General features: G+C 43.4%; 1 protein-coding gene across 1 annotated transcript in view; it reads right to left on the bottom strand.

Moving 5' to 3' along the window:
* CNBD2 (cyclic nucleotide binding domain containing 2) overlaps nt 1–17,431 on the bottom strand; it is a 47,392-nt gene extending 29,961 nt beyond the window's left edge. Inside the window, exons 1-4 of the mRNA XM_046678046.1 lie at nt 17,381–17,431; nt 14,077–14,214; nt 10,492–10,545; nt 6,840–7,003 (exon numbers count right to left, since the gene is read on the bottom strand). Coding sequence (XP_046534002.1) covers nt 6,840–7,003; nt 10,492–10,545; nt 14,077–14,214; nt 17,381–17,431 — 407 coding nt within the window. The remainder of the gene's footprint in view (nt 1–6,839; nt 7,004–10,491; nt 10,546–14,076; nt 14,215–17,380) is intronic.
* Between the last annotated feature and the right edge of the window lie 8,283 nt (nt 17,432–25,714).

Here is a 25,714-nt window from a genome sequence, read left to right as displayed (position 1 = left end):
TCTGAGCTAACACCCACGCCCATCTTCCTCTACTTTATATGTGAGATGCCTACCACAGCATGGCTTGCCAGGCAGTGCCATGTTGGCACCCGGGAGCTGAAGCGGCGAACCCCGGGCCACTGAAGTGGAACACGCGCACTTAACTGCTGCACCCCCAGGCCAGCCCCCGCAACTGATATTTCTAAGTTGATTTTCTACCCTGAAACTTTTCTGTAGTTGTTGATTATTTCTAATAGTTTTCTGATGGATTCTTTAGAGTTTTCTACATATAGAATCATGTCATCAGCAAACAGCAAGAGTTTCACTTCTTCCTTACCAATTTGGATACCTTTTATTTCTTTTTCTTGCCTAATTGCTCTGGCCAAAACCTCCAGTACTATGTTGGAGTGGCAAGGGTGGGCACCCTTGTCTTGTTCTTATTCTCAGAGGGATGGCTTTCAGTTTTTCACTGCTAAGTATGATGTTGGCTGTGGATTTGTCATATATGGCCTTTATTATGTTGAGGTACTTTCCTTCTATACCCATTTTATTGAGAGTTTTTGTCATAAATGGATGTTGGATCTTGTCAAATACTTTCTCTGCATCAATTGAGATGATCATGTGATTTTCATTCCTCATTTTGTCAATGTGATGTATCACACTGAATGATTTTGGGATGTTGAACCATCCCCTGCGTCCCTAGTATAAATCCCACTTGATCATGGTGTATGATCCTGTTAATGTATTGGTGTATTTGGCTTGCCAATATTTTGTTGAAGATTTCTGCATCTATGTTCATCAGCGACATTGGCCTAGAATTTTCCTTCTTTATGTTGTCCTTGTCTGACTTTGGGATCAGGGTGATGTTGGCCTCTTAGAATGATTTAGGAAGTATTCTGTCTTCTTCAATTTTTTGGAATAGTTTGAGAAGGATTGATATGAAATCTGCTTTGAATGTTTGGTAGAATTCTCCAGAGAAACCATTTGGTCCTGGACTTTTACTTTTTGGGAGGTTTTTGATTACTGTTTCAATCCCTTTATTTGTGACTGGTCTATTCAGATTATCTATTTCTTCTTGATTCAGTTTTGAGAGATTGTATGTCTAAGAATTTATCTATTTCTTCTAGATTGTCCAAGTTGTTGAAATATGGTTTTTCACAGTTTTCTCTTATACTCCCTTGTATTTCTGTGGTATCCATTATAATTTCTCCTCTTCCATTTCTAATTTTATTTATTTGAGACTTCTCTCTTTTTGTCTTAGTCAGTCTGGCTAAGGGGTTCTCAATTTTGTTTATCTTCTCAAAGAACAAGTTCTTATTTCATTGATCCGTTCTACTGGTTTTTTTGGTTTCTATTTTATTTCTGCCCTAAATTTTATTATTTCCCTCTTTCTGCTGACTTTGGGCTTTGTTTGTTGTTCTTTTTTCTAGTTCTCTTAGGTGTATTTTAAGATGGCTTATTTGAGATTTTTCTTGTTTGTCAAGGTGGGCCTGTGTTGCTGTGAATTTCCCTCTTAGGACTGCTTTTGCTGCATTCCATAAGTGTCAGTATGATGTATTTTCATTTTCATTTGTCTCCAGATATTTTTCATTTCTCCTTTGATTTCTTCATTGATCCATTGGTTGTTCAGTAGCATGTTGTTTAGTCCCCACATATTTGTGACTTTCACAGCTTTTTTCTTGTAGTTGATTTCTAGTTTCATAGCATTATGGTTGGAGAAGATGCTTGATATGATTTCAATCTTCTTAAATTTATTGATGTTTGCCTTATTTCCCAACATATGGGAAATGCGGTCTATCTTTGAGAATGTTCCATGTGCACTTGAGAGGAATATGTATTCTGCTGTTTTTGGATGGAGTGTTCTATATATATCTGTTAAGTCCATCTGATCTAGTTTGTCATTTAATTCCACTATTTCCTTATTGACTTTCTGTCTGTATGATCTACCCATTGATATAAGTGGGGTGTTGAGGTCCCCTACTATTATTGTGTTGCTCTTAATTTCTCCCTTTGGGTCTGTCAATATTTGCTTTATGTACTTTGGTGCTCTTGTGTTAGGTGCATATATATTCATAAGTGTTATGTCTTCTTGGTGGAATGTCCCTTTTATCATTATATACTGTCCCTCTTTGTCTCTCATTGCCTTTTTTATCTCGAAGTCTACTTTGTCTGATATAAGTATGTCAACACCTGCTTTCTTTTGTTTGCCATTTGCTTGGAGTATCATCTTTCACCCCTTCACACTGAGCCTGTGTTTGTCTTTAGAGCTGAGATGTGCTTCCTGGAGGCAGCATATTGTTGAGTCTTGTTTTTTAATCCATCGAGCCACTCTGTGTCTTTTTTTTTGAATTTTTTTTTGAATAAGATTAGCACTGAGCTAACATCTGCCACCAATCCTCCTCTTTTTGCTGAGGAAGATTAGCCCTGAGCCAACATCTGTGCCCATCTTCCTCTATTTTATATGTGGGATGCCTGCCACAGCATGGCTTGATAAGCAGTGCATATGTCCGTGCCTGGGATACAAACCAGTGAATCCAAGGCCACTGAAGAGGAGCACACAAACTTAACTGCTATGTCACTGGGCCAGCCCCCACTCTGTGTCTTTTGATTGGAGAATTCAATCCATTTACATTTAGAGTGATTACTGATATATGAGAGCTTAATACTGCCATTTTATCTCTTGTTTTCTGGTTGTGTGTATTTCCCTTGTTTCCTCTCTCATGTATTTCTGACTGCCATTTCAGTTTGGTGATTTTCTATAATGATTTCCTCAGTTTTCTTTTTATTTATCATTTGTGTCTCTACTCTGATTTTTTCTTTAGTGGTTACCATGAGGTTTGTACAAAAGGTCTCATAGATGAGATGGTCCATTTTCTGATGGCCCCTTATCTCCTCAGCCTAAGCAGGTTCTATCCCTTTTCTCTTCTCCATCTAAGCTATTGTTGTCACAATTTACTCTGTTTTGTGCTGTAAGTTTATGATTAAAATGAAGTGCTTACAGTTATTGTTGATGCTTTCCTTCCCTTTATCTTTTTTTTTTTTTTAAAGATTTTATTTTTTTCCTTTTTCTCCCCAAAGCCCCCCGGTACATAGTTGTGTATTCTTCGTTGTGCGTTCTTCTAGTTGTGGCATGTGGGACGCTGCCTCAGCGTGGTCTGATGAGCAGTGCCATGTCCGCGCCCAGGATTCAAACTAACGAAACACTGGGCTGCTTGCAGCGGAGCGCGCGAACTTAACCACTCGGCCACGGGGCCAGCCCCTCCTTCCCTTTATCTTTAATGTTGTAATTGTTTGTTAACCTGTTCTGATAGAGAGCTGCAATTTTCTGATTTTGTCTATTTATTTCCTGTTCAAGGCTTTGTAACCCCTTTCTTTCTTTCTCAGGTATGAGAGACTTATTTTTTTTGGTGAGAGAGATTAGCCCTGAGCTAAAATCTGTGTCAATCTTCCTCTATTTTGTAAGTGGGACGTTGCCACAGCATGGCTTAAAGAGCAGTGTGTAGGTCCGGGCTTGGGATCTGAACCTCCCAACCCTCATCCACCGAAGTGGAGCATGTGAACTTAACCACTATGCCACCAGGCTGGCCCCTATGAGGGCCTTTTTGATCATTTCTTGTGTGTGTGTGTGTGGTGGGGTCTTTTGGCAATGAACTCCTTCAGCTTTTGTTTATCTGGGAAAGTCTTTATTTCTCCATCGAATCTGAAGGATAGTTTCACTGGATAGAGTAATGTTGGCTGAAAGTTTTTGTCTTTCAGTGTTTTGAATATATCATTCCACTCTCTCCTAGGCTGTAAGGTTTCTGCTGATCAATTCACTGAAAGCCTGGTAGTGGTTCCTTTGTAGGTTATTTTCTTCTGCTTAGCTACGCTTAATATTTTTTCATTGTCATTGACTTTTGCTAGTTTTACTATTAAATGCCTTGGAGAAGGTCTTTTTGCATTGATGCAAATAGGAGTTCTGTTGGCTTCATTTACACTTAATCCCAGCTCCTTCTTCAGATTTGGGAAGTTCTCAGCTATTATTTCTTTGAACAAACTCTCTGCTCCTTTTTTATCCATCTCTTCTCCCTCTGACATATCTATAATCCTTACGTTGCATTTCCTAATTGAGTCAGATTATTTCTTAGAGAATTTCTTCATTTCTTTTTAGTCTTAGTTCTCTCTCTTCCTCCACCTGAAGCATTTCTATATTTCTGCCCTCTAAATTACTAATTCTGTCCACCATAATGTCAGCTGTTTTGTTTGTTTTGTTTTGTTTTTGCTGAAGAAGATGAGCCCTGAGCTAACAGTGCCAATCTGCCTTCACTTTATATGTGGGTCGCTGCCACAGCATGGCTGATGAGTGGTGTAGGTCCACATCTGGGATCTAAACCTGCAAGCCGAGGCTGCCAAAGCAGAGACCGCCAAACTTAACCACTCTGGTGAGGGGCCGGCCCCTCAGCTCTGTTCTTTAAGGGTTCTAGATTGTTTTTTTATCTCATTCATTGTGTTTTTCAACTCCAGAATTTCTGTTTGGTTTTTCTTTTTTTTTTTTCCTTCAGAGTTTCAATCTCTTTTGTGAAGAATTCCCTCTGCTCATTAACTTTATTCCTAAGTTCATTGAACTGTCTTTCTGAGTTTTCTTGTAACTTGTTGAGTTTCTTTATGATAACTATTTTGAATTCTCTGTCATTTAGATTGTAAATTTCTGTGACTTTAGGATTGGTTTCTGGGTACTTGTCATTTTCCTTCTTGTCTTGAGTGTTAATGTATTTCTTCATGCCATTTGATGGGGTGGACCTTTGCTGGTGCACAGTGGTAGTATCTGGTCACAGATTCCACCTGTCACTGTTGGGGGGTTGGGCAGGAGCTGTGTCCTCTGGCAGTTGTGCCCATTTGTTGAAAGCTGCATTGACAGGGTCCACCACAGCATTTGCCCACTGACCACCACTGCTTCACACATGCAGGTGCCAGTGCTCTGGCACTGATCTCCTGCCCTTGCTGACTGGCCAAGGTGGTGCACCAGGTGGGATGGGAAGAAGGGGCCACTTTCTTTCCCATCCATGTTCCTGCTCTGCACTCACTAGTGGCCCACCTGAGCTGCTCAGCTTGGTGAGCACACCCCTGCAGTAACTAAGCCACCTCAATGTGGAGCATTCCCACAGGCTGGGAAGCAACTCTGAGAGCCAAAGTATTCCCGTGGAGGGCTGCCTTTACCTCATCTCCTCTCAGAGTCGCAAGCCAGCTAGAGCATGAGGTCCCACAGCCTAGACTGCTGCCACTAGGAAGGGGAAAGAGATCTGCTTACCTCCTTCCACTGTTTCCCAGGGGATCCAGTACCCCTACCTTCAGACTTATGTCTGCATGGATCTCTCACATGTCTATTGTGCTGTATGGATGTCCTCTGTTGGTTAATGAATATCCTTTTCATTGTATCTTAGGGAGGAGAGGCTACAGGAACAGCTGACTCCACCAGGATGCTGATGTCACTCTCTGTAGTACTTTTATGGCAAAAATAGACCTCTGGGAGCCGGCCCTGTGGCTGAGTGGTTAAAGTTCCACGCGCTCCACCCTGGTGGCCAGGGGTTCATGGGTTCAGATTGTGGGTGCAGACCTATTCCACCATGCCATGCTATGGAGGCATCCCACATACAAAGTAGAGGAATACTGGGACAGATGTTGAGCATGAGTCTTCCTCAAGCAAAAAAAAGAGGAAGATTGGCAAAAGATGTTATCTCAGGGTGAATCTTCCTCACAAAAACAAAAACCCAGACCTCCGGCCAGGGTTATTGCTTGGCTCTATTGGACACATTTACCTGAAATGCCTCTTCATACATACTAAGTGCCCTGGGAATGGAGGTGTTGGTGGAAGCAAATGCCAAAGATGGACAGCCAAGGAGCATTTCCAATCCCACTGGGAGCACACGATGATTTGCTTTTGCTCTGAGAACTGCCACATTTGTCCCACAGCAGAGGGCAGGACCCCAGCCAGGCTGGCAGGAGGCTGGGGCAGGGCTTGGGGTTGGGAGTGGCAGAGTCTGAGGCAAATGAGGCGGCAGCAGAGTCTGAGGTGACCAAGGTGGTGGCAGCAGTTTCCTATGCTCAGCCAAGGTGCTGGTGTGGTGCGGGCCTGCCCCCCTCCCCCAAAGAATAATGTTTTACATGTATAAAATAAAATACAGCAGAATTACAGTTTATAAATGTTTTTTAAAACTGAAATTTGTGATACAGCAATACATGTGCATCTTTATTAAGGCACTGAATAACAAGGGCTAGCTGTGGATCTAATTTTGAAGATGTGATGAATGTAAATTATTTTTTGAGAAATCGGCAACCATATGAATACATGAAAATATCTGTGATTTCTTTTGGTGAAAAAGTCACAGGAATGGCTAATACTATAATGGTTTGTTACCCACATCCATGACAGAAGGAAATGATAAAGTTCAGTTAGACGTTAATAAAATATAGGGATAATTTCCTTCTCAGACCCTTGCTCTAGTTCCTATCTGGATGTAGGGCTTGGATTTGAGTCTCAGCTCTGCTGTGTACGATCTGGGTGACATAGGATGAGTCATTTTCCCCTCGGAACCTCAGTTTCCTCATCTTAAAAATGAGGGAATTGGACCTGATCCTTTCCAAGGGTCCTACCAGATCCTCTCCAGATTCAGTGGCTCCTTAGTTCCAGGTAGACTCTCAATAAATGAATGAGATAAACTGTGCTGCAACCATAGCAGTAAGCACTACAGTGAACTGACAGACAGCTTTTCACAGCTGACACTCCACAGAGGGACTGGTAGACCTGCCGTGGCCTTCTCAGCTGGGCTCTTCCTGCCCAACCATGTCCCAGCCCAGGGGCCAGGGGTGGGCCCCTCACTCACCGTTCAAAGCGCAGGACTTTGGCCAGGAGCAGCTGAAGGGGCTCCGAGTAGTTCCGGTAGCTATCCAGAACTTGCAAAAGGCTGCAGAGGGCTTGGACTTCTTGCTCTGACCTCCAGGAAGGCTGCTTCTGTGTGATCTGAATGGCCCTTGGAGGGAAGTGACCCTGGGGAAAGAGAGCCAGAGTGACACAGAGGACCCAGCAGTTTCCCCCAGGGGCCAGCAGGCCCACACTCCAGCTTTTACGCCTTCCCACTCCCATACAGTAGTGGCTGACATGTAATGAGTATTTACAGTGGGCCAGGTGTCCAGACCAGCATCTTACACGCACCAGCTCATTGCATCTTCACCCAGCCCACGAAGCAAGGCATGGTTATTATCCCCATTTGACAGATGAAGACACTTAGGCAGGATTATAACAGATCTGCTACACGCCTAGGTCCACAGCCCCAACTACCAATTAAACTGCCTCTGCTGTTCATTGACCGTCCCCGAGTCAATATGGGGCTCCCTGGGCTCACATGCACACTGCAGTCAGGGGAGATCTCCCTTGCCTCAGCCTATACCTCGGCTGCTACAGGAGACTAAGGAACAAAGGGAACCAACAAAGACTGTTAGCTAACCCTGGTGAACCAGCCCAGTGGGCAGACAGGTCTACTCATTCTCCCACCACTCCCATCTGCTGGAGAAATGGCACGGTGAGTTGTTAACACCCCCACTGACTGCGCATTGCACTTAGAACAAAATCTTAACTCCATACCACAACCTATGGCCCCACGTGGTCTGATTCCCTACCTCCCTTTCCCCTCGCCTCCTGCTTTTCCCCTTCATTCTCTAGTCTCTAGCCTTCTACCCGTCTCTTGCATGTGCCAAGCTCATTTCCATCTTTCAGTCTTTGCTTGGGATGTTTCCTCTGCCTGGAATGCTCTTCCCCTGGGTTTTCACATGGATATGGTTGCCTCTTCCTCCTCATTTTGTTCTCAGCTCATATGCTGCCACGTCCTCAGGGAGTCCCTACGGATCATCAGAGGTAAAATAGCAGGCCCGCTCCCCAGCACTCTGTAAGCTCTGAATCATTTTCTTCAAAGCATTTAATACTTTCTGAAATGATCTTATCCCTTTTTGTTAAGGTGTGCATTATCTGTCACTTCCCCACCCTACACACACACACACATGCATATACACCACACAAACATACACACACTCTAGAACTGTACTGTCCAATATGGCAGCCAATAGCCACTTGTAGCTATTTAAATTTAAACTAAATTAGATAAAGAATAAGTTCCTCAGTCACACTAGCCACAGTGCTCAATAGCTACACGCGTCCGCTGGCTATGGTATTGGACAACGCAGACTACCGAACGTTTCCATGATCACAGAAAGTCTATTGGACAAAAGCGCTTTAGAATATAAGTCCCAAGAGAAACACAATAGTGGCCTTCTCTACCACTCTAGAATAATGCGTCACATGTAGTGGGCACTCAATGAAATAAATATTTATGGAAAGAACAAACGAATGCCAGCAGTCTTGTATAACAGTAATTGTCGTAGAAGCAAAATGACAAGACGAATAATTCTGGACATCGGGATGACAGATCTGAAGCCTTGCACATTCACTCAGAAAGGCAGTGTAGCTCAGTGATTAAAAGTGCACAGGCTCTTGTGCCAGGTGCCTGGGTTTAAAGCTTGGCCTGCTAGTTCCTAGCTGTGTGTCCCGGGACAAGTCACCTCTCCCTGAGCCTCAGTTTCCCTATCTGATAATAGCAGAAACTATATGTATAAATAGCATAATTAATATGTGCAAAGGACTTACAACATGTCTGGCACTCAGCATGGGCTATGGAAGTCTTGGCCATTTTTATGGTCTGAATCCAATCTTTCTCCTCTCTCTCTCTTGTTATCAAGAACCCAATGGGATTTCTATCACAGGGCCCATTTATAACAAAACACAGATGCCCCTGGCTTCTGTGAACCCCACTGATTCTTCAGGCCCACTTGGGGCCCTAATTCCTTCAGGAAATATTTCTCACCACTCCCAACCCTTACAGGCTCTCCTCTCTGGATTCCTTCAGAACTGATTCTATTTGTTATTTAACTTCGTGAGTAAGTTTCATCACCTTAACTCCTGATTAGCTCCTTAAGGGCAGGTGGGAATGTTACACAACTTAGTATTCCCCACAACCAGACACAGATCTGGGCCCACCTTAGGAGCTCAAAAAAGTATCTGGTGGGGCGGTCCCTTGGCAGAGTGGTTAAGTTCGGGCACTCTGCTGTGTCAGCCCAGGGTTTCACCAGTTCAGATCTTGGCATGGACATGGCACTGCTCATCAAGCCATGCTGAGGTGGCATCCCACATGGCACAACTAGAAGGACCCACAACTAAAAATATGCAACTATGTACCAGAGGGCTTTGGGGAAAAAAAGGAAAAATTTTTTTAAAATCTTAAAAAATAATAAAAATAATAAAAAGCGTACATTAAAAAAATTTTTTTAAAAAAAAGTTTCTGGAATGGGAAAAGGGAATATAATTCAAACAGGGCCTGGGTGACATGGCTGCTGCCTGCTTCTCAAACACCACTTCTTTTTTTAAGATTTTATTTTTTTCCTTTTTCTCCCCAAAGCCCCCCGGTACATAGTTGTATATTCTTAGTTGTGGGTCCTTCTAGTTGTGGCATGTGGGACGCTGCCTCAGCGTGGCTCAATGAGCAGTGCCATGTCCACACCCAGGATTCGAACTGACGAAACACTGGGCTGCCTGCAGCGGAGCGTGCGAACTTAACCACTCGGCCACGGGGCCAGCCCCACAAACACCACTTTTCGGTGCTGTCACCATCACTCACTTCAGGCCAGCTACCCCCTCCCCCTGTTTCCCACATACAGGAAGGATAAAAGAGGCAGGCAAAAGAGGCCACACCTTGGCTCCAAGAGGAGAAAGGGGTGAGACAGGGTGGCACAGGTGTTCCTGGTACTGGTTAGAAAGCTCTGTTCTTCCCCTTTCCCTGAGAGAAAAACCAACATGGCTATTCCAGGCCAGGCTCAAGTCAGGTCTACACTAGTAAGAACTTCAGATCTACCCTATATATAGGTAAACTCCTTTAAATTTTAAATTAATATCCAGGATTTGGTGGAGAGAAGCCAGGAAGATAACAACGCTTCTTGAAATTCAGAGAACAAGTCACACAGTCCAGATAAAGGCATTTCCTCGTCAGACTGGCCATCTGACACCCAGGTCGGGGATAGGTGTGCCCAGCATCTCTTGGAGAGTTTGGAGCAGAGCCAGAATTCACACACAGGCCAGGGCTTTTCCCACCACCCTATTTCTCCTCTGTCTGGGGTTCTCACACCCTCTGTTTTGCCTTCCGCTGTTTTCCCACAGGTTAAAGTGCAGGCGCTCTCCCCCACGGGTTCTGCTCAGCTATAAAGCAAGAACGGGGTCAGGGGGCTCACACTCTTGGAAAGCCAGGGCTGCAAGGGACCACTGAGAGCAGCTATTTTAAAGATAAGGAAACTAAGTGGCTAGCTCAGGGTGACACACTGGGTTGGTGGAAGAACCTGGACTAGACACAGCTGTCCTAATGCCCAGCCCAGTGTTTCTTCCAGGCCATGATGCAGAAAGAAAATTCCCAGCAGCAAGGTCAGAGTTATGCATACCGACTCTGCAACGAAATCCATGGTATCAAACGTGATCCGGCCTTGCTTCTTTTTCTGAAAGAAAAGGAGTGGGGGAAGGAAGGAGAATCAGCAGAACTGCTTCTAGAATTTTGCACTGAAACCCTTCTGCGTACCTGGACCACCATAGCAGGCAGGAAGCCATGGGAAACCTCCTACCAGCTGGGCCTCTCATGTCCACCTCTGCCCAAAAGCCCCAACTCAGCACGAAATTTGGGCCCAGCACTATGAAGGGAGAGAAAGGGGGGAGGGAAGGGAGGATAAAGACAGGAAGGATGAGAGGGAAAAGGAAGAGGGAAAAGAAGCAAACAAATAGGAAAGTATAGAGGGAGGAAAGAACGGAAAGGAGGGATAAAAAGGAAGGAACAAATGAAGCCAACCTTTGTTAAGTGCCTTTAAGGAGCCAGGCATGGTGCATCTTCCTTATCTTACTCCATTTCATCATCAAGACAAAGCAGGTATTATTAAGCCCCATTTAGGACTTGAGGGAGGTGAAGGAACTTGCCCAGGCATCACACAGTGAGTAAACTCCTCACCTAGAGGATGACCAGGAGGAGGTGTAAGAGGTCTCAGGGATGAACTAATCCAACCCTATCTCCTAACAGATGCAGAAAGGATGCAACAAGAGTAGAGAAAGGGGCAGAGAGAGGGAAAAGATATGTGGGAGGAGCTGGGGGAAGGGACAAACATGGCCCTGACCACCATCCTGGGCCACACCAGGACCCACATTCATCTCTCAGAGCCCACTCAGATCCCTGTCCTCTCCCCCATTTATAGTTTGTGTATCTGTGTGGTGCTCCTCAGGGAGGCCAATGAAGGAAAGAGGTGGCGTTCAGAAAGATCCAGATTTACATACTCTACTGTAAACCAGTCCATGGCTCTCTCCACCCCAGGCACCCAGCTGTCTGCACAGTAGCCATATTGATGAGGATTATTTTGGGTTGGTTACTTTTAACTGCAGACAAGAAAGAAACTCTGAAAAGTAGAATTTACTTACCCTTTGTTAAGAGACATTTACATTTGTATAGGAAATCTCCATTTGTAAAGGTGTTTCCCTCTCTGCACCAGGAAGAAGGGGGGGATGACCTTATCTCTAGAAACTCTTAATGGGGAAGGCAAGGACTTAAATCTGCATAATAATCTTACTTACATAATAATTACATAATTACATAATAATCTTACATGTTGACTGTACTTGTCTGGTAACCTCATATAACTGACTCCCGCCACCACCAACATCCTCCTTTGTCTTTAGTTGAAGATGATGTTTAAGGTGGTGGCTTCAGCCATTTTGGCGAGTTGCTCAGGTTGCCTGAGCCTCTCCCATGTATACATGCTGTAAAGCTTTGTTTGATTTTCTCCTGTTATTCTGTCTCATGTGACTTTAGTTCGTTCTCTGGCCAGAAGAACCCAGAGCAGGTGGAAGAAATGTCTTCCTCCCCTACAGTTTGGCGACTTGGAGGGAATAAAATTCCACTGGCTGTGATGAGGATCAAGGCTGCCCCAAGGAGAGAAGCTCCAGGTGACCTGCCTTACATACCAATCTATATCATCCTCCAGGAAGCACAGGACACCCTGACTTAATCCGGTCTGCCTCTTATCTAAAGTTATAGGACCACCCAATAACCAGACCCCATCTTCACTGATACCATTTTAATGACTTTTTTTTTTACATAATCTTTCCTTTGTCTTGTAAAGAGATAACTCACATACCTATGCCTTAAATTTAGCCCTACCTTCCACCCATGTCTGCAGCTCTTTACTGCCCATGGGTCCTGTCCCCATGCTACTCCACACTATTCTCTAAATAAAAGAGCACTATTGCCAGACCTTGAGAGTCCAAGAAATCTTTCTTTCGACTCCTTGACTCACCGAGCCCGCATCAATATGACTCCCATAGGCTGCCCTTGAGAGACTTCTGCCCTTCTCACAGCCATCCTGAATGGGCAATGCTGTTAGGTTTAGCCTCACACTCTCCTGATGACAAGCCTAACTCTGGTCTTCAGCTTCCAGCTGCCCAGGCATCAGCCCAAGTCTTCTGGTAACCAGACTCCTGGTCTCCAGAGCCCTTCTCCTCACCACTGCATGACCACCACTGCACGACCACCTGGAGTCAGAATGTCCTTCCTGAGACTTCAGTCTCTTAGGTGACAATTCTTCCACTCCATCCCTTCCCATGTCATGGCCCAACAACAGGGCAGAATCTGGCCACAGACTTGTTTGGTTTGGCTAGCAAAATGTCTTCAAAATAGATGAATTTGAATGTCTTTAGATGACGCATGCCTGTCCTCTCCAGCTGGGCCACAGGCCCCTACTCCCTGGTACATCTTAGACTCAGTCACACACAGTTACATTACCTGCTGGCCCCTAGAAACCAATCTAAGAGCGCCTTCCTTTCCCCCATCACTACCTCCCATAACCCTCTCCTTGGCTACTGTCCTTCAGAAACCATTTTGGGAAATTTCTTGGAGTGAATTGCTGGATGCGGGGGGAGGGGGGGACTGGTCTAGTCACTCTTGACATAACAGGAAAATGGGCAGTGTTGGTCCAGGTATTGGCTGGGGAACTTTGGAGCTCTGGATGGTAATGAAGACACCTTTGGGGAGCCAGAACAAGTTAACAGAAGGTGATCAACTTTTCTGAGCCAAAAAGGGGTTTATGATCTACCATTGGGATAAAATATTTGAAATCGAGACCTTCTAGAAAATCTAGAAAGCGCAGTCACCGGAGTGAACAGGGCCCTGCAAATGTTCCTGTCTTGTTTAAGTGGGGGAACAGGAAAGAAGGCAGAGAAGATGAACAGTTGGTGAGCCTTCAGAAAACCCCAACTCTATTATGACTCCTGGTTTCTTCTGGCTCTTTTTTTTTTCTGAGGAAGATTCGCCCTGAGCTAACATCTGTGCCAATCTTCTTCTATTTTGCATGTAGGTTGTTGCCACAGCATGGCTGCTGATGAGTGCTGTAGGTCTGTGCCCGGGAACTGAACTCTGGCTGCCAAGGCTGAGTATGCCGAAGCTAACTACTAGGCCACAGGGCCAGCCCTCTCTCTATTCTGGCTCTTTTGATCCCTGTTGGAATAGAGATGGCTTCTTTCCCACTCCCGATGTTTCCTTCCACACAGAGGGAGTTGTATGAGTAGAACACCACTAGCCTCTCTCCTTCCACATTGAGGAGGAGTGACTTAAACTCCTTGGTGAGGCTGGAAGGAGAAACTGGACGTGACCATCCCCTTCTCCTTTCCTCTGAGCCCACACTCTGCCCTGCCCAGCTCTGCCGGGAGTTTAGTGCAGGAAGCCCTGCGACTGCAGTGGAGCCTGCCTTGGTCCATCACTGCCTGTGACGAGGTGTGTAAAGCTGTCTAATTCTGAGTTCGCCACTTAGGCAACCCTCTTGCTTGGTAACCTTCTCCAGGATAAGTCTCATCATTAATAAAACTGACAGTTGCGTCTCCCATCTGCTTTCCCTTTGTCTTCTCTCTCAATTGGTTCAGAACTTGGGCTAGGAAGTGGGGTACTATTTATTGGACCCCCTTACACCCTCATATTCCTGCTAAGTCCAGCTGCTTACATCCCAGAAGGAGAAGATAGGGTGCCTTCTGTGAGCACTCTCAATGATCTGGTATTCCCGGAATCCTCTGAGACCTTGGCGGAACATTTTACACACTCGGATCATCACGATGATATCCAGGGTGACCCGGTACAGCGCCTGTGGAAACAAAACAAACAAGATCAGTGGAAACCATCTGTTTTCAGCAGTCAACAGCAGGCTGGATAGCGCTGAACCAGGTGAAATGTAACAGGATTAAATGCAGTGGCGTGCTGGAGCAAGAGTTACATTTTCAGGACGTTTTCAAGCCTGTTAAGATCATTTTGGTAGCTTAAAATTGGCCACAGTAGGAGTATTTATCCCACAAAAACTGGCAACTACTACAAATGGGGGCATCTCCCTCTCCAGGAACCAGTTTTTAAAACATTCACCAGCACGGTTCTAGTTAAATGTCAAGTCCCTCACTTCAGAAAATAAAGGGCACAAGTAACAGCAGGCAGTAAAGGATGATGCACACAGAGCCTGCATTTTTGGAATCAGACGGATCTGAGGGAAGAATGGTCAGAGAGATGTAACATCGCTGGCTTTGAATACAGAGGAAAGGGGCCATGAGCCAAGGAATGTGGGTGGTCTCTAGAAACTAGAAAAGTCAAGGAAATGGATTCTTCCAAAGGAATGCAGCCCAGGTGATACCTTGATTTTAGCCCAGGGAGACCAATGCCAGACTTCTGGCCTACAAAAGATAATAAATCTGTGTTGTTTTAAGCCACTAAATTGTGGTAATATGTTACAGCAGCAATAGAAAACTAATATACCACCTAACGCAGGAGAGGCCATCCTATCTTTTCCCTGAGAACCTGGAATTGGAACTGAAAACAAATCAGTCTCTCCATCCCAAAATGAATTTGGGAGTAAGGGCAGTAACTCTCCACCAGCTCAGTAAATACAGGGGGTAGCGAAACAGTTCAACAGAAAAGAGGCAAATCCACAATGCGAAACAATCTACAAGTCAACTAACCTAGTTTCTTCAAAAAGTCAATTTCATGATGCAAAAAAACAAGGGATGGGGGCTGTTCTAGATTAAGACTCAAGACACATACAAACAAATACAAAATAAGAAGCTTGATTGGATCCTACTCATAGTAACAAGCTGTAAAACACATTTCAGGGGCAAATAACGAAATTAAATATGATTGGCTATTTGATGATATCAAGGAATTAGTGCTAATTTTCTTAGTATTATAGTGATATTGTGGTTATGTCCTTATTTTTAAGAAAGTGTGATAAAGTATGCAATTTACTTTCAAATGATTCAGCAAGCACACCCACATGCACACACACACAGACAAATAAGGGCAATATGGCAAAATGTCGATTATGAGATCTAAGGAGTGAGCACTGTGTATACTTCAACTTTCATGTTTGAAAATTTCCATAATTAAAAAAACGCAAAAACTAAAAACTTTTGTTTATTAGCTTCTGTTAATAAAGATATCACAAACAAAATGAAAAGACCAACTACAGACTGGAAGAATATATTTGCCATGCACATCATTGACAAAGGATTACTATTCAGACTTCTTTTAATTAAAAAAATTCTACAAATCAAAAGAAAAATACAAATAAGCTAATAGAAAAATGAGCAAAGGATATGAACAGGTATTTCAAAGGGAAAACTCAAATCACCTCTAAATAATGAAAAGATTCTGAACATCACTAGAAATAATGGAAACATACCTTAAAGTAACAAGAAGATACCATTTTACACTTATCAGATTGGGGAAATGGGAAACAAGGCACAACTATGCTGGAGAACAATTTGGCAACATTTTAAAAAGTTGAGGAGGGGCCGGCTCCGTGGCCGAGTGGTTAAGTTCACGTGCTCCACTTCGGCAGCCCAGGGTTTTGCCGCTTCAGATCCTGAGCGCAGACATGGCACCACTCGTCAGGCCATACTGAGGCGGCATCCCAAATGGCACAACTAGAAGGACCTATAGCTAAAAATATACAACTATGTACCAGGGGGCTTTGGGGAGAAAAAGGAAAATAAAATTTTTTTTAAAAAAAAGTTGAGGATATGTGTACTTTACAATCAAGGAATTGTATGCACTTTTTATATATACTTTAGAGAAATTCAGACATGTTCACAAGGAGATAGCATGAGGACAACTGTGGCACATTCTTAACAGCAAAAAGCTGAAAATAATTGAAGTGTCTGCCCATCAGCAAAGGAATGCATCAACACATTACAGATTGAACATAGCGTTAGAGCTGTGTGTGTCAATGCAGGTAAAGCTCACACATAATTGTGAGCGGAAAAAAGGTGAAATACAAGGCCATTTTTTAAAATATGCCATATACTATAGTTGCTTATGGCTACATACATATGTAACAAAATTTTAAAATATAGATAGGAAGGGTACACAGCAACCTCAGGAAAGTGGTTACCAGTGAGGAGAAAGGGAGTAGGATGCTGAGGAGCTTCATCTGTAACTATAATATTTTCCTTAAAAATTATACATCCTGGGGCTGGCTCCACGGCCTAGTGGTTAAGTTCAGCACACTCTGCTTTGGCAGCCTGAGTTTGGTTCCTAGGCACGGACCTACACCACTTGTCAGTGACCATGCTGTGGCAGAGTTCCACATACAAAATAGAGGAAGACTGGCAACAGATGTTAGCTCAGGGAGAATCTTCCTTAGCAAAAAATAAAAATAAAAAATTATATATCTAAAGGAAATAGGGGGAAAGGCTTTATTAATAAAATTAATATTTATCAAATACAATTTGCCATTGTCAGGCAACTATTCTAATCCCTTTATATGTACTGACTCATTTAATCCTCAACAATAAATGTATGCAATAGGTACTAATATTATCATCACCCTCTACAGGCACAGTAGCAAGTAACTTGCCTAATACTAATATTAGTCACATGACTAATAGGTGATAGAGATTTGAACCCATGCAGTCTGGCTCCAGAGTCCCTAAGTTTAACCTATTACTCAACCCTGCTGCTGGGCCTTATTCTCTCCGGATCTCATAATGGCAGGAAGGGTGGGTACAGAGCAGGACACAGGGGCTCAGAGTGTAGCCTGTGATTTGCCCAGTGTCGAGGGGGTAGTAGGCTTCACGGCAGGGGTCAGAATTCAATCTTTCTGAAGCCTAATCTGGAACTCCATCCTTTGTGGCCATGCTGTGACTCCAAAAGTTACAGGGTGGCCACGTTCATCCAAGGTCCCCACCTACACGTGCCTCTCCCTTCCTCAAATAACGTCTGTTCGGTCTTCCACCCTTCCCTCTCAGGGCCCTTGGCACTCTGCTCACCAGTTCACTCTTCAGGACCTGCCAGGAATTATACACCAGATATTTCCTCATAGTTCCTGAGTTGGCAAATGGCACAACCAGCCCGTTTGCCTTTCAAGGGTAGGACTACAAATCCTTCCCCAAGAATCCAGTTATATTAGAAACAAATGGCTTCCTTGGTGGCAAGATAAGAGTTCCTCTCCACTCCTCATATCCTACCAACAGCTGCTGGAAGCCTTGGCCTGAGAAAATCTCATCCTCAGAATCTCCTCATGTCACAGTGGAGGATTCTAGAAGGAAGTGAGGGCGGTGGAAAGGAACTGGAATCTGGGAATCTAACATTTACCGAGCACTCACTCATAGGCATTATCTTAGCTAATCCTCACAACTACCTCAAGAGGAGGGACTAGACACCCACTCCATGTATGAGGAGACTGCGGCTCAAAGTGGCTCAGTGACCACCAGAGTCAAGGGGCCACCTTTAAGAAAGTAAGAGGCATCTGGGCTGGGGGCAGGGGCATCCAACACTCAGCCTGGGGACCACTCTGAGGCTTAGAACTTAGAGACCCTGGAGTGTAGGTGCATGGCACTGTCCTATAAATCCTAAATCAGTAAATCAGGAACATTCAGCAAACAGGAAGTCCTCAACCAAATAGGGTGCCAAATGTTGAAAGGAACATGGTGACTGGAACTCAATCACTCAAGGGTCTTTCCAAAAGTAGAGAAGAATACAGGGTCTAAAGTGGTCTTTTCTACTAGATTAAAGATGGCAGTCGATAATCCCAATTTGCTCTTGTACAAGAATCCTCAGTGAAAACCCATGACTTCAAGCATTGCCTGATTTGCCATTCCTATCCTGCTAGGGCTACCTGCCAACCCTCCCCCAACTGACAGCCAAATGGAGGGCACCGAACACAGTGAAAACAGCTGCACAGCTGGGAAGAAAGGCGCAAGCTCTGACTTACTAAATTCAAAGGCCACTATTCCTGGGGTGAGATGCTAACCACTTACAGAGGCGAGAAAAGATAGAACTGGGTTTTTTGACCCTTACCCAGAGAAAAGATGCAAAGAACTCAGGGAGAGACAGAGCAAGAGAAAGTTTCAGAAAAAGAGAGACAGTGTGGAGTTTTTGCCTCCCGTACCACAGACCAGGTGTTGAAGGAAATACAAGAAGATCCCCTACAAAAGTTTAGGGGGTTTCTGAGGGACACTCCTGGGTGTGGGGTAGGCAAGAGAGATGGTGGGAAGTGGCTATGGACAGGGGGGTATCCCATTCAGTCCTCTGAGTTGCCTGAGGATCCAAGTGACATGGAGAGGATCCAGACTCACGAGAGGCATCAGAGGATCCCAGTAATAGGACCAAGGACCTGATGAGACCCCAAAAGCAGACACTCCCAACTTCACCTCTTGCCAGCTGTGGTTGTATAATTTCCCTGGGAACTGGACCAGTGTTGGGGAGGAAGAGGCAGGAAGCCTGGAGAGCTCTGAACTGACCTGAGATGAGTCAATAAGCTTGAAATTACATCCCCTCAAAATTACTGGACTGGATCTCAATTTACCTGGAGACATCTAAATTAAGTTGTCTGCTAGCAGGCAGGCTAGGGACTCAGAGTCAGACATTAACATCAGTTCTGGAAATTAAGAAAATGCCCTTTCTGTCCCAGTTCCTAATCTTATAACTGAACCATTACAGAGTAGATCATCAGAAAGAGCACTGGTGCTATTCCTATGTGATTCTGCGTAAATCATTTAACCACTTTGGGCCTCACTTTCCTACTTATAAAAGGGAGTTAGACTCAATTCCACAAATAATTTCTTTTCAACACAAGATCTTTATTGTTTCGCTAACTATGAAAGTCATACAACAAACGTTTACAGAGCTCCAACTATGTACAAAGCATGAAAAGGTGAATAAGACACAGTCTCTGCTTACAGGGAGTTCACAATATGCTGGGGAAGGAGAAAATCTCACTATACTAAAGCTCTAAAGATATGTGAAGAAAGAGCAGGGCCTGTTCAGGGCACATGAGATGTAGCTGGCATGTGAGATGCCCAGGAGGCAAGTCAGGAAGTGAGGCTGAACTGGCAGAGGCCACAAAGTAGCCACCCACGGACCAACCTCAGCTTGCAGACTGCTTTATTTGACCCACATGGTGTTTTGGTTAAAATATTGCCAAAACTTAACTAGCTTATCTTTATTGGGGAATGGGCTCTCCAATTCACCAAAGTCCTCACCTCACACAACTGTTACTTGCCAGGCATGTGACATATTTGTAATCCCCAGTATAGGATCTATCTGACCTCTTTCAGGTTTAAAATCTTTTGACTATAATCAGTGGTTGCAAAATGGTGGTCCCCAGGCCATAACTAGCCTGCTGGCCTGGTTTGACAGAGTTTTTAAAAAATTTGAATTAGGTATCAACACTTAAATATTGGGATTTTATGGATAATTTTCTACAAAAACATAATTTACTAAAGTGACCCCAATAGAAACCATGTAAATAGACTAATTTTCAAAGAAAAAGAGAAAGTTGTAAAAGAGCTCCCTCACCAGCACTACCACAAAAAAGAAAAAAGTCCCAGTCCTGAAGTTTTCACAGGCAACTTCAGATGATCCTGATGTTTCTTAAACTGTCCCAGAGCATAAAAAGAAGGAAAACTACCAAATTCTTTTTGTGAATTCAAGAGAATATGGATATTAGAACCTGATAAAGATTGTATAAAAAAGGAAATCCAGGGATTCATTTCATTTTCCTTGAATATTGTTTTAAAAATCTTACATTGAAAACATTTTTTGACAGAGGTATGTTCAAGGACATGTCACTCTTGTGGGCAATGGGGGCTACAAGGTGCTGGGGCCTTAGTGAGACCACCCAGAGCCTGCCTCAGAGCTGTCTCATTGGTTGAGGGCTGCTCCCAGAGGCATTCATCCCCAGCATTTCTGGGCTGAGCAATCCAGAGGCCAGAGAAAACCCTCAACAAAGGTGCTTAGAGTAGGAAGCCATCATGTCTGCCTAGGAAGAAACGGCAAGTGCCAAGAAGACCCAGATTAAAGCCATAAAGAATTGCTGGGGCTGCAGGTCTCAGCGAGAACTGGCAGAGTTCAGAGTTCTCCAAAAAAGTGGGAGCAGTTGAAGGAAGAACCAATGGCACCTTTAGTACAACACGGGGATTGTGACGTAAGGGCTGGCTCTGGGAGCTTCTCTGGTGCCACTGGTCCCAAGGAAAAGCAGGGCATGTAGACTGACCAGGGAAACACACAGATATGCCATTTTTGCAACCCTGTCACTGCCAAGTTCCATCTGCCAGGAAGACAAAGGGCTAAACCAATTCCCTCGCACAAAACCGTTGTCAACAAAAGAGCTTCACCAGGAACCCAACAGACTTACTGCCAGCCTGGAATGCTACCACTGTCCCTTCCCCACCCACAACTCCAATAAATAGCTGGTCCAGGAAGCACTCACTTCATGTGAAGGGGAATTATAGTGAAAAATAAATAGCACCAGACCTATATAAATATATTACAAAAAAAGTGGGAAAGGGAGGCAGGGAACGAGAAAAACAAACGGCAGATGAAAGGCATTCTCTAGGAAAAAACTAACATGAGACAGATGATAAGCACGAACAGCAAAGAACTCAAAGGGCTTAATGAATTTTAAAACAAGAGATCAAAGCAAAGATGCAATAGTTCAAAGAAGAGAAGATGAGAAAACTGGAAGAGAAGGCATTGGCGGAGCTCAGGAAAGAAGTGTTTTTTTAAAAAAACCATCTCAGAAGTGAAGGTCATTTCAGAAACATCAAAAAGGAAGCTATACTTGCTGAATACAGAGGATAGGATTGCAAAAAGCAAGGAAAGGAGATGGAAATGAACAATTAAAAAAGAACCAAGAAATAATATAGCAAATAAGTATGGAGATATAGAGGGATGCGACGTAACATGAGTACACGGGTTTCCTCAACTTCTATAGCTGTAAACCTTTTTCTTCCAGTTTTATTGAGATGCAGTTGACATATAACATTGTATTAGTTTAAGGTACGCAACATAATGATTTGATATATGTATTTACCGTGAAATGATTGCCATAATAAGTTTAGTTAACATCCATCACCTCAAATAGTGACAATTTTTGTGTGTGTGTGATGAGAACTTTTAAGAGCTGTAAACCTGAAGACACCTTTTAAACCTGAAAATCCAGGGCCGGCCCCATGGCCGAGTGGTTAAGTTCGCACGCTCTGCGTCGGCAGCCCAGGGTTTCACCAGTTCGAGTCCTGGGCACGGACATGGCCCCACTCATCAAGCCTTGCTGAGGTGGCATCCCACATGCCACAACTAGAAGGACCCACAACTAAAAATACATAACTATGTACCGGGGGCCTTTTGGAGAAAAAGGAAAAATAAAATCTTTAAAAAAAACCCTGATAAACTGAGAAACAGATATATAATTATTTAAAGATATAAAGGGAACTAACATTAATAATCAATTAAGACTAGACAGGAAAGGATGAAAAAAGTATAACAATGACTTGTTTTTGACTTTTGAATTTTGTGCTAGGTATATATATACATATCTATCACCTATTCAAAATGAATTAATCCATTTTTAAGCAATAAAACAGAATCAACGCAGTGCGATAAGGAACGCAGAGCTACTGGTGGAGCAGCACAGTAAAAACAGGTTCGGTGAACACTGGGAACCAGGAGGGCTGCAACTGAACAGAAATCAGTGAAAGGCGAGAAAGGCAAACGATATGAAGTATCAAGGCTCCTGCATCTACACTGGTTTATCAGGAACGAGAATTACTAATAACTAAGTTAATTACAAACATACTCTAGCTAGATTAAGTCCCAGTAATCTCAAGCTCATGGAAACATCAAAAGATAAAACAGGTCTTCACCCCAAGATCAAACATATTTGATAAAATAGGTTACCAAAAAGAAGTTAATAAAGTCAGTAGAGAGACCAGAGCAAGCTTCTTAGACTTCCTATTAAAAAAAAAGAAAAAAGCAGAAAATAGAACTGGGGGCTTTTTATTTAAATCACCTCATTAGCTGAACCTGCATTCTCTTCACCATGAGCAGAGCTGGCCCCCTGGAATGATGTATGTAGTGTGCGCTATATGTAAATGAAATTTTAGAATTACTAAATCTATCGAAAATTTGAATTTCTTATCTAGTGGTAACATATCTTAAAACTTTCTACTTAATATCTCACATTTTAAAAATGCAAAATAACAAGCATTGGCGAGGATGTGGAGAAATTGGAACTCTTGTGCATTGCTGGTGGGAACCCTTTAAAATGGTGGAGCTGCTGTGGAAAGCAGCATGCAGTTCCTCAAAACGTTAAGCATAGACTTACCACACGATCCAGCAATTGCACTTCTCAGTATATACCCAAAAAGACTGACAGCAGGGACTCGAAGAGATACCTGTGCACCAATGTTCATAGCAGCATTAGCTACAATAGCCAAAAGGTGGAAACAGCCCAAATGTCCACTGATAAATGAATTGACAAACAAAATGTGGTGTTACATATAATGGAATATTAGTCAGCCTTAAAAAGGAATGAAATTCTGATACATTGGAAGTTACTGTTTAACGGGTACAGAGTTTTAGTCGGGGAAGATGGAGAAGTTCTGGAGATGGACAGTGGTGATAGCTGCACAACGTCAATGTACTTAACACTACTGAACTGCACACTTAAAAATGGTTAAAATGGCAAATTTTATGTTATGTGTATTTTACCACAATTAAAAAAATATTGCAGAGCTAGCCCTGATGGCCTATTGGTTAAAGTTTGGCGCACTCCACTTTGGCGGCCCAGGTTTGGTTCCCAGGCACGGAACCACACCACTCATCCATCAGTAGCCATGCTGTGGTGGCGGTTCACATAGAAAAACTAGAAGGACTTACGACTGGAATATACAACTATGCACTGGGGTGGTGGGGAGGAAAAAAGAGAGAGGAAGATTGGCAACAGATGTTAGCTCAGGGCGAATCTTTCCTAGCCAAAAAACTGCCTTAGGATAAGTGAAAAACAAAACAAACACAACCTGAAAACCTTCAGCAATAAGAAAACAAAAAAATAATCTAAAATGTGCAAAAGATTTGAACATTTTACCAAAAGAAGATTTAAAAATGGCAAGTAAACATATGAAAAGGTGGTCAACATCATTAGTTATTAGGAAAATTCAAATTAAAACCACAATGAGATACCACTAAACACCTACCAGAATGGCTGTTAAAAATTTGACAATACTTGGGCCAGCCCCGTGGCCAAGTAGTTAAGTTCACGCGCTCTCCTTCGGCAGCCCAGGGTTTCGCTGGTTGGGATCCCGGGTGAGGACATGGCACCGCTCATCAGGCCACGCTGAATCGGCATCCCACATGCCACAACTAGAAGGACCCACAACTAAAATATACAACTTTGCGCTAGGGGGATTTGGGGAGAAAAAGCAGGGGGAAAAAAAAAGATTAGCAACAGTTGTTAGCTCAGGTGCCAATCTTAAAAAAAAAAACAAATTTGACAATACCAAGTGCTGGTGAGGATGGAGAGCAACTAAAACTTTCATACATTGCTGGCCCTGGATTCTGCCCCGGCCAGTACTTGTCTTCTGAATTTTAGTTCCCAATCTGTGAACTCTAAGTTTCTAAGAATCATGTCTATGGACAAGAAGGTGGCAATTTATAGCAAAAGTTGCCATTCAGTCATTTCTCTATTGGGAACGTAGTTTAAGGAATTCCAGGTATCCCTTACTAAAACCCAAATTCTTGCTTTTCAAACTCAGAAATCAAATAGATTTGATAGTAAAAGATACTTGTAATCCAAAGTACAGAAAGAGCCTTAAGCACTAGGTGATTGTCATTATTTTAGATTTTGTTTTTTTTTTTTAGATTTTTAAATTTTTTCTTTTTCTCCCCAAAGCCCCACGGTACTTAGTTGTATATTTTTAGTTGTGGGTCCTTCCAGTTGTGGCATGGGGGTGCCGCCTCAGCATGGCCTAATGAGTGGTGCCATGTCCATGCCCAGGATCCAAACCAGTGAGAGCCCTGGGCCGCCAAAGCGGAACATGTGAACTTAACCAACTGGCCATGGGGCCAGCCCCTGTCATTATTTTAATAATGAAAAATCGGAAATAATCTAAGTATTCAGCAGTAAAGGAATCTTCTTTTTTGTTTGTTTGTTTGCAGCCAGAGTGATCTGAAAATACACATGTACAAAACTGAAACTCTAGGGGCTGGCCCAGTGTTGTAATGGTTAAGTTTACATGCTCTGCTTTGGTGAGCTGGGGTTCACGAGTTCAGATCCCAGGCGCAGACCTACACATTGCTCATCAAACCATGCTGTGGGGGTGTCCCACATACAAAATAGAGGAAGATTGGCACAGATCTTAGCTCAGGGACAATCTTCCTCAAGTAAAAAGAGGAAGATTGGCAACAATGTTAGCTCAGGGCCAATCTACCTCACCAAGAAAAGAGACCCCCCCACAACTCTGGTCATCTCACTTCCCAGCTTCAACACTTTCATGATAAAGTTTTAACCTCTTTTTTTTTTAAGTATGCCCTTTTTTGGTGAGGAAGCTTGGCCCTGAGCTACCATCTGTTGCCAATCTTCCTCTTTTTTTTTTCTCCTCAAAGCCCCCAGAACATAGTTGTATATCCTAGTTGTAAGTCATTCTAGTTCTTCTATGTGGGGTGCCGCCACAGCATGGCTTGATGAGCACTGTGTAGGTCCGTGCCCAGGATCTGAACTGGCGAACCCCGGGCTGCTAAAGTGGAGTGAAAGAACTTAACCACTTGGGCACGGGGCCGGCCCCTAAAGCAATATCCTTTATATCGAGAGTCTCCTAAAACACAATCTACTCACATCCCCCTCCTATGTAAAGTCCTTCCACAGTTACCTATCATCTTATGTTAAATCTGGATTTGAATCCCATCCTGCCACTCAGTGGCTGAACCTAGACAAGTTAATCACCCACTCAAGATCTGAATTTCTCATCTGTAAATAAAGTGTCACATATACACAGATGCCCAGGAATGGTTGATGATAATAGAAATGCCTGTGCCTTTCTTTTTTAACACCACATACTAGAACTTACACATTCAAATAAGTGTCATCCCTTCATTACTATTACCACTTGAAAAAATTAATAAGGCCAACCTGGTACCAGTCCCTTTACATATATTTTCTCTTTGACCGTTCGGAGCCATTCTGTGCGGTAATTATTATCCCCAGGCTCAGAAAGAGTATATGACTTACCTAAAGCCACATTACAAAATAATTCATAGCAGCTTTCTCTGTGATAGCCCCAAGTTGGAAATAACTCAAATGTCCTTCAGTGGGTGACTAGTTAATC

The sequence above is a fragment of the Equus quagga genome, chromosome 12 (genome assembly GCF_021613505.1).
Source record: "Equus quagga isolate Etosha38 chromosome 12, UCLA_HA_Equagga_1.0, whole genome shotgun sequence".
NCBI lineage: Eukaryota > Metazoa > Chordata > Mammalia > Perissodactyla > Equidae > Equus > Equus quagga.
Note: the sequence above shows the minus strand (reverse complement) of the source record. Positions and strands in the feature narration are given on the sequence as shown.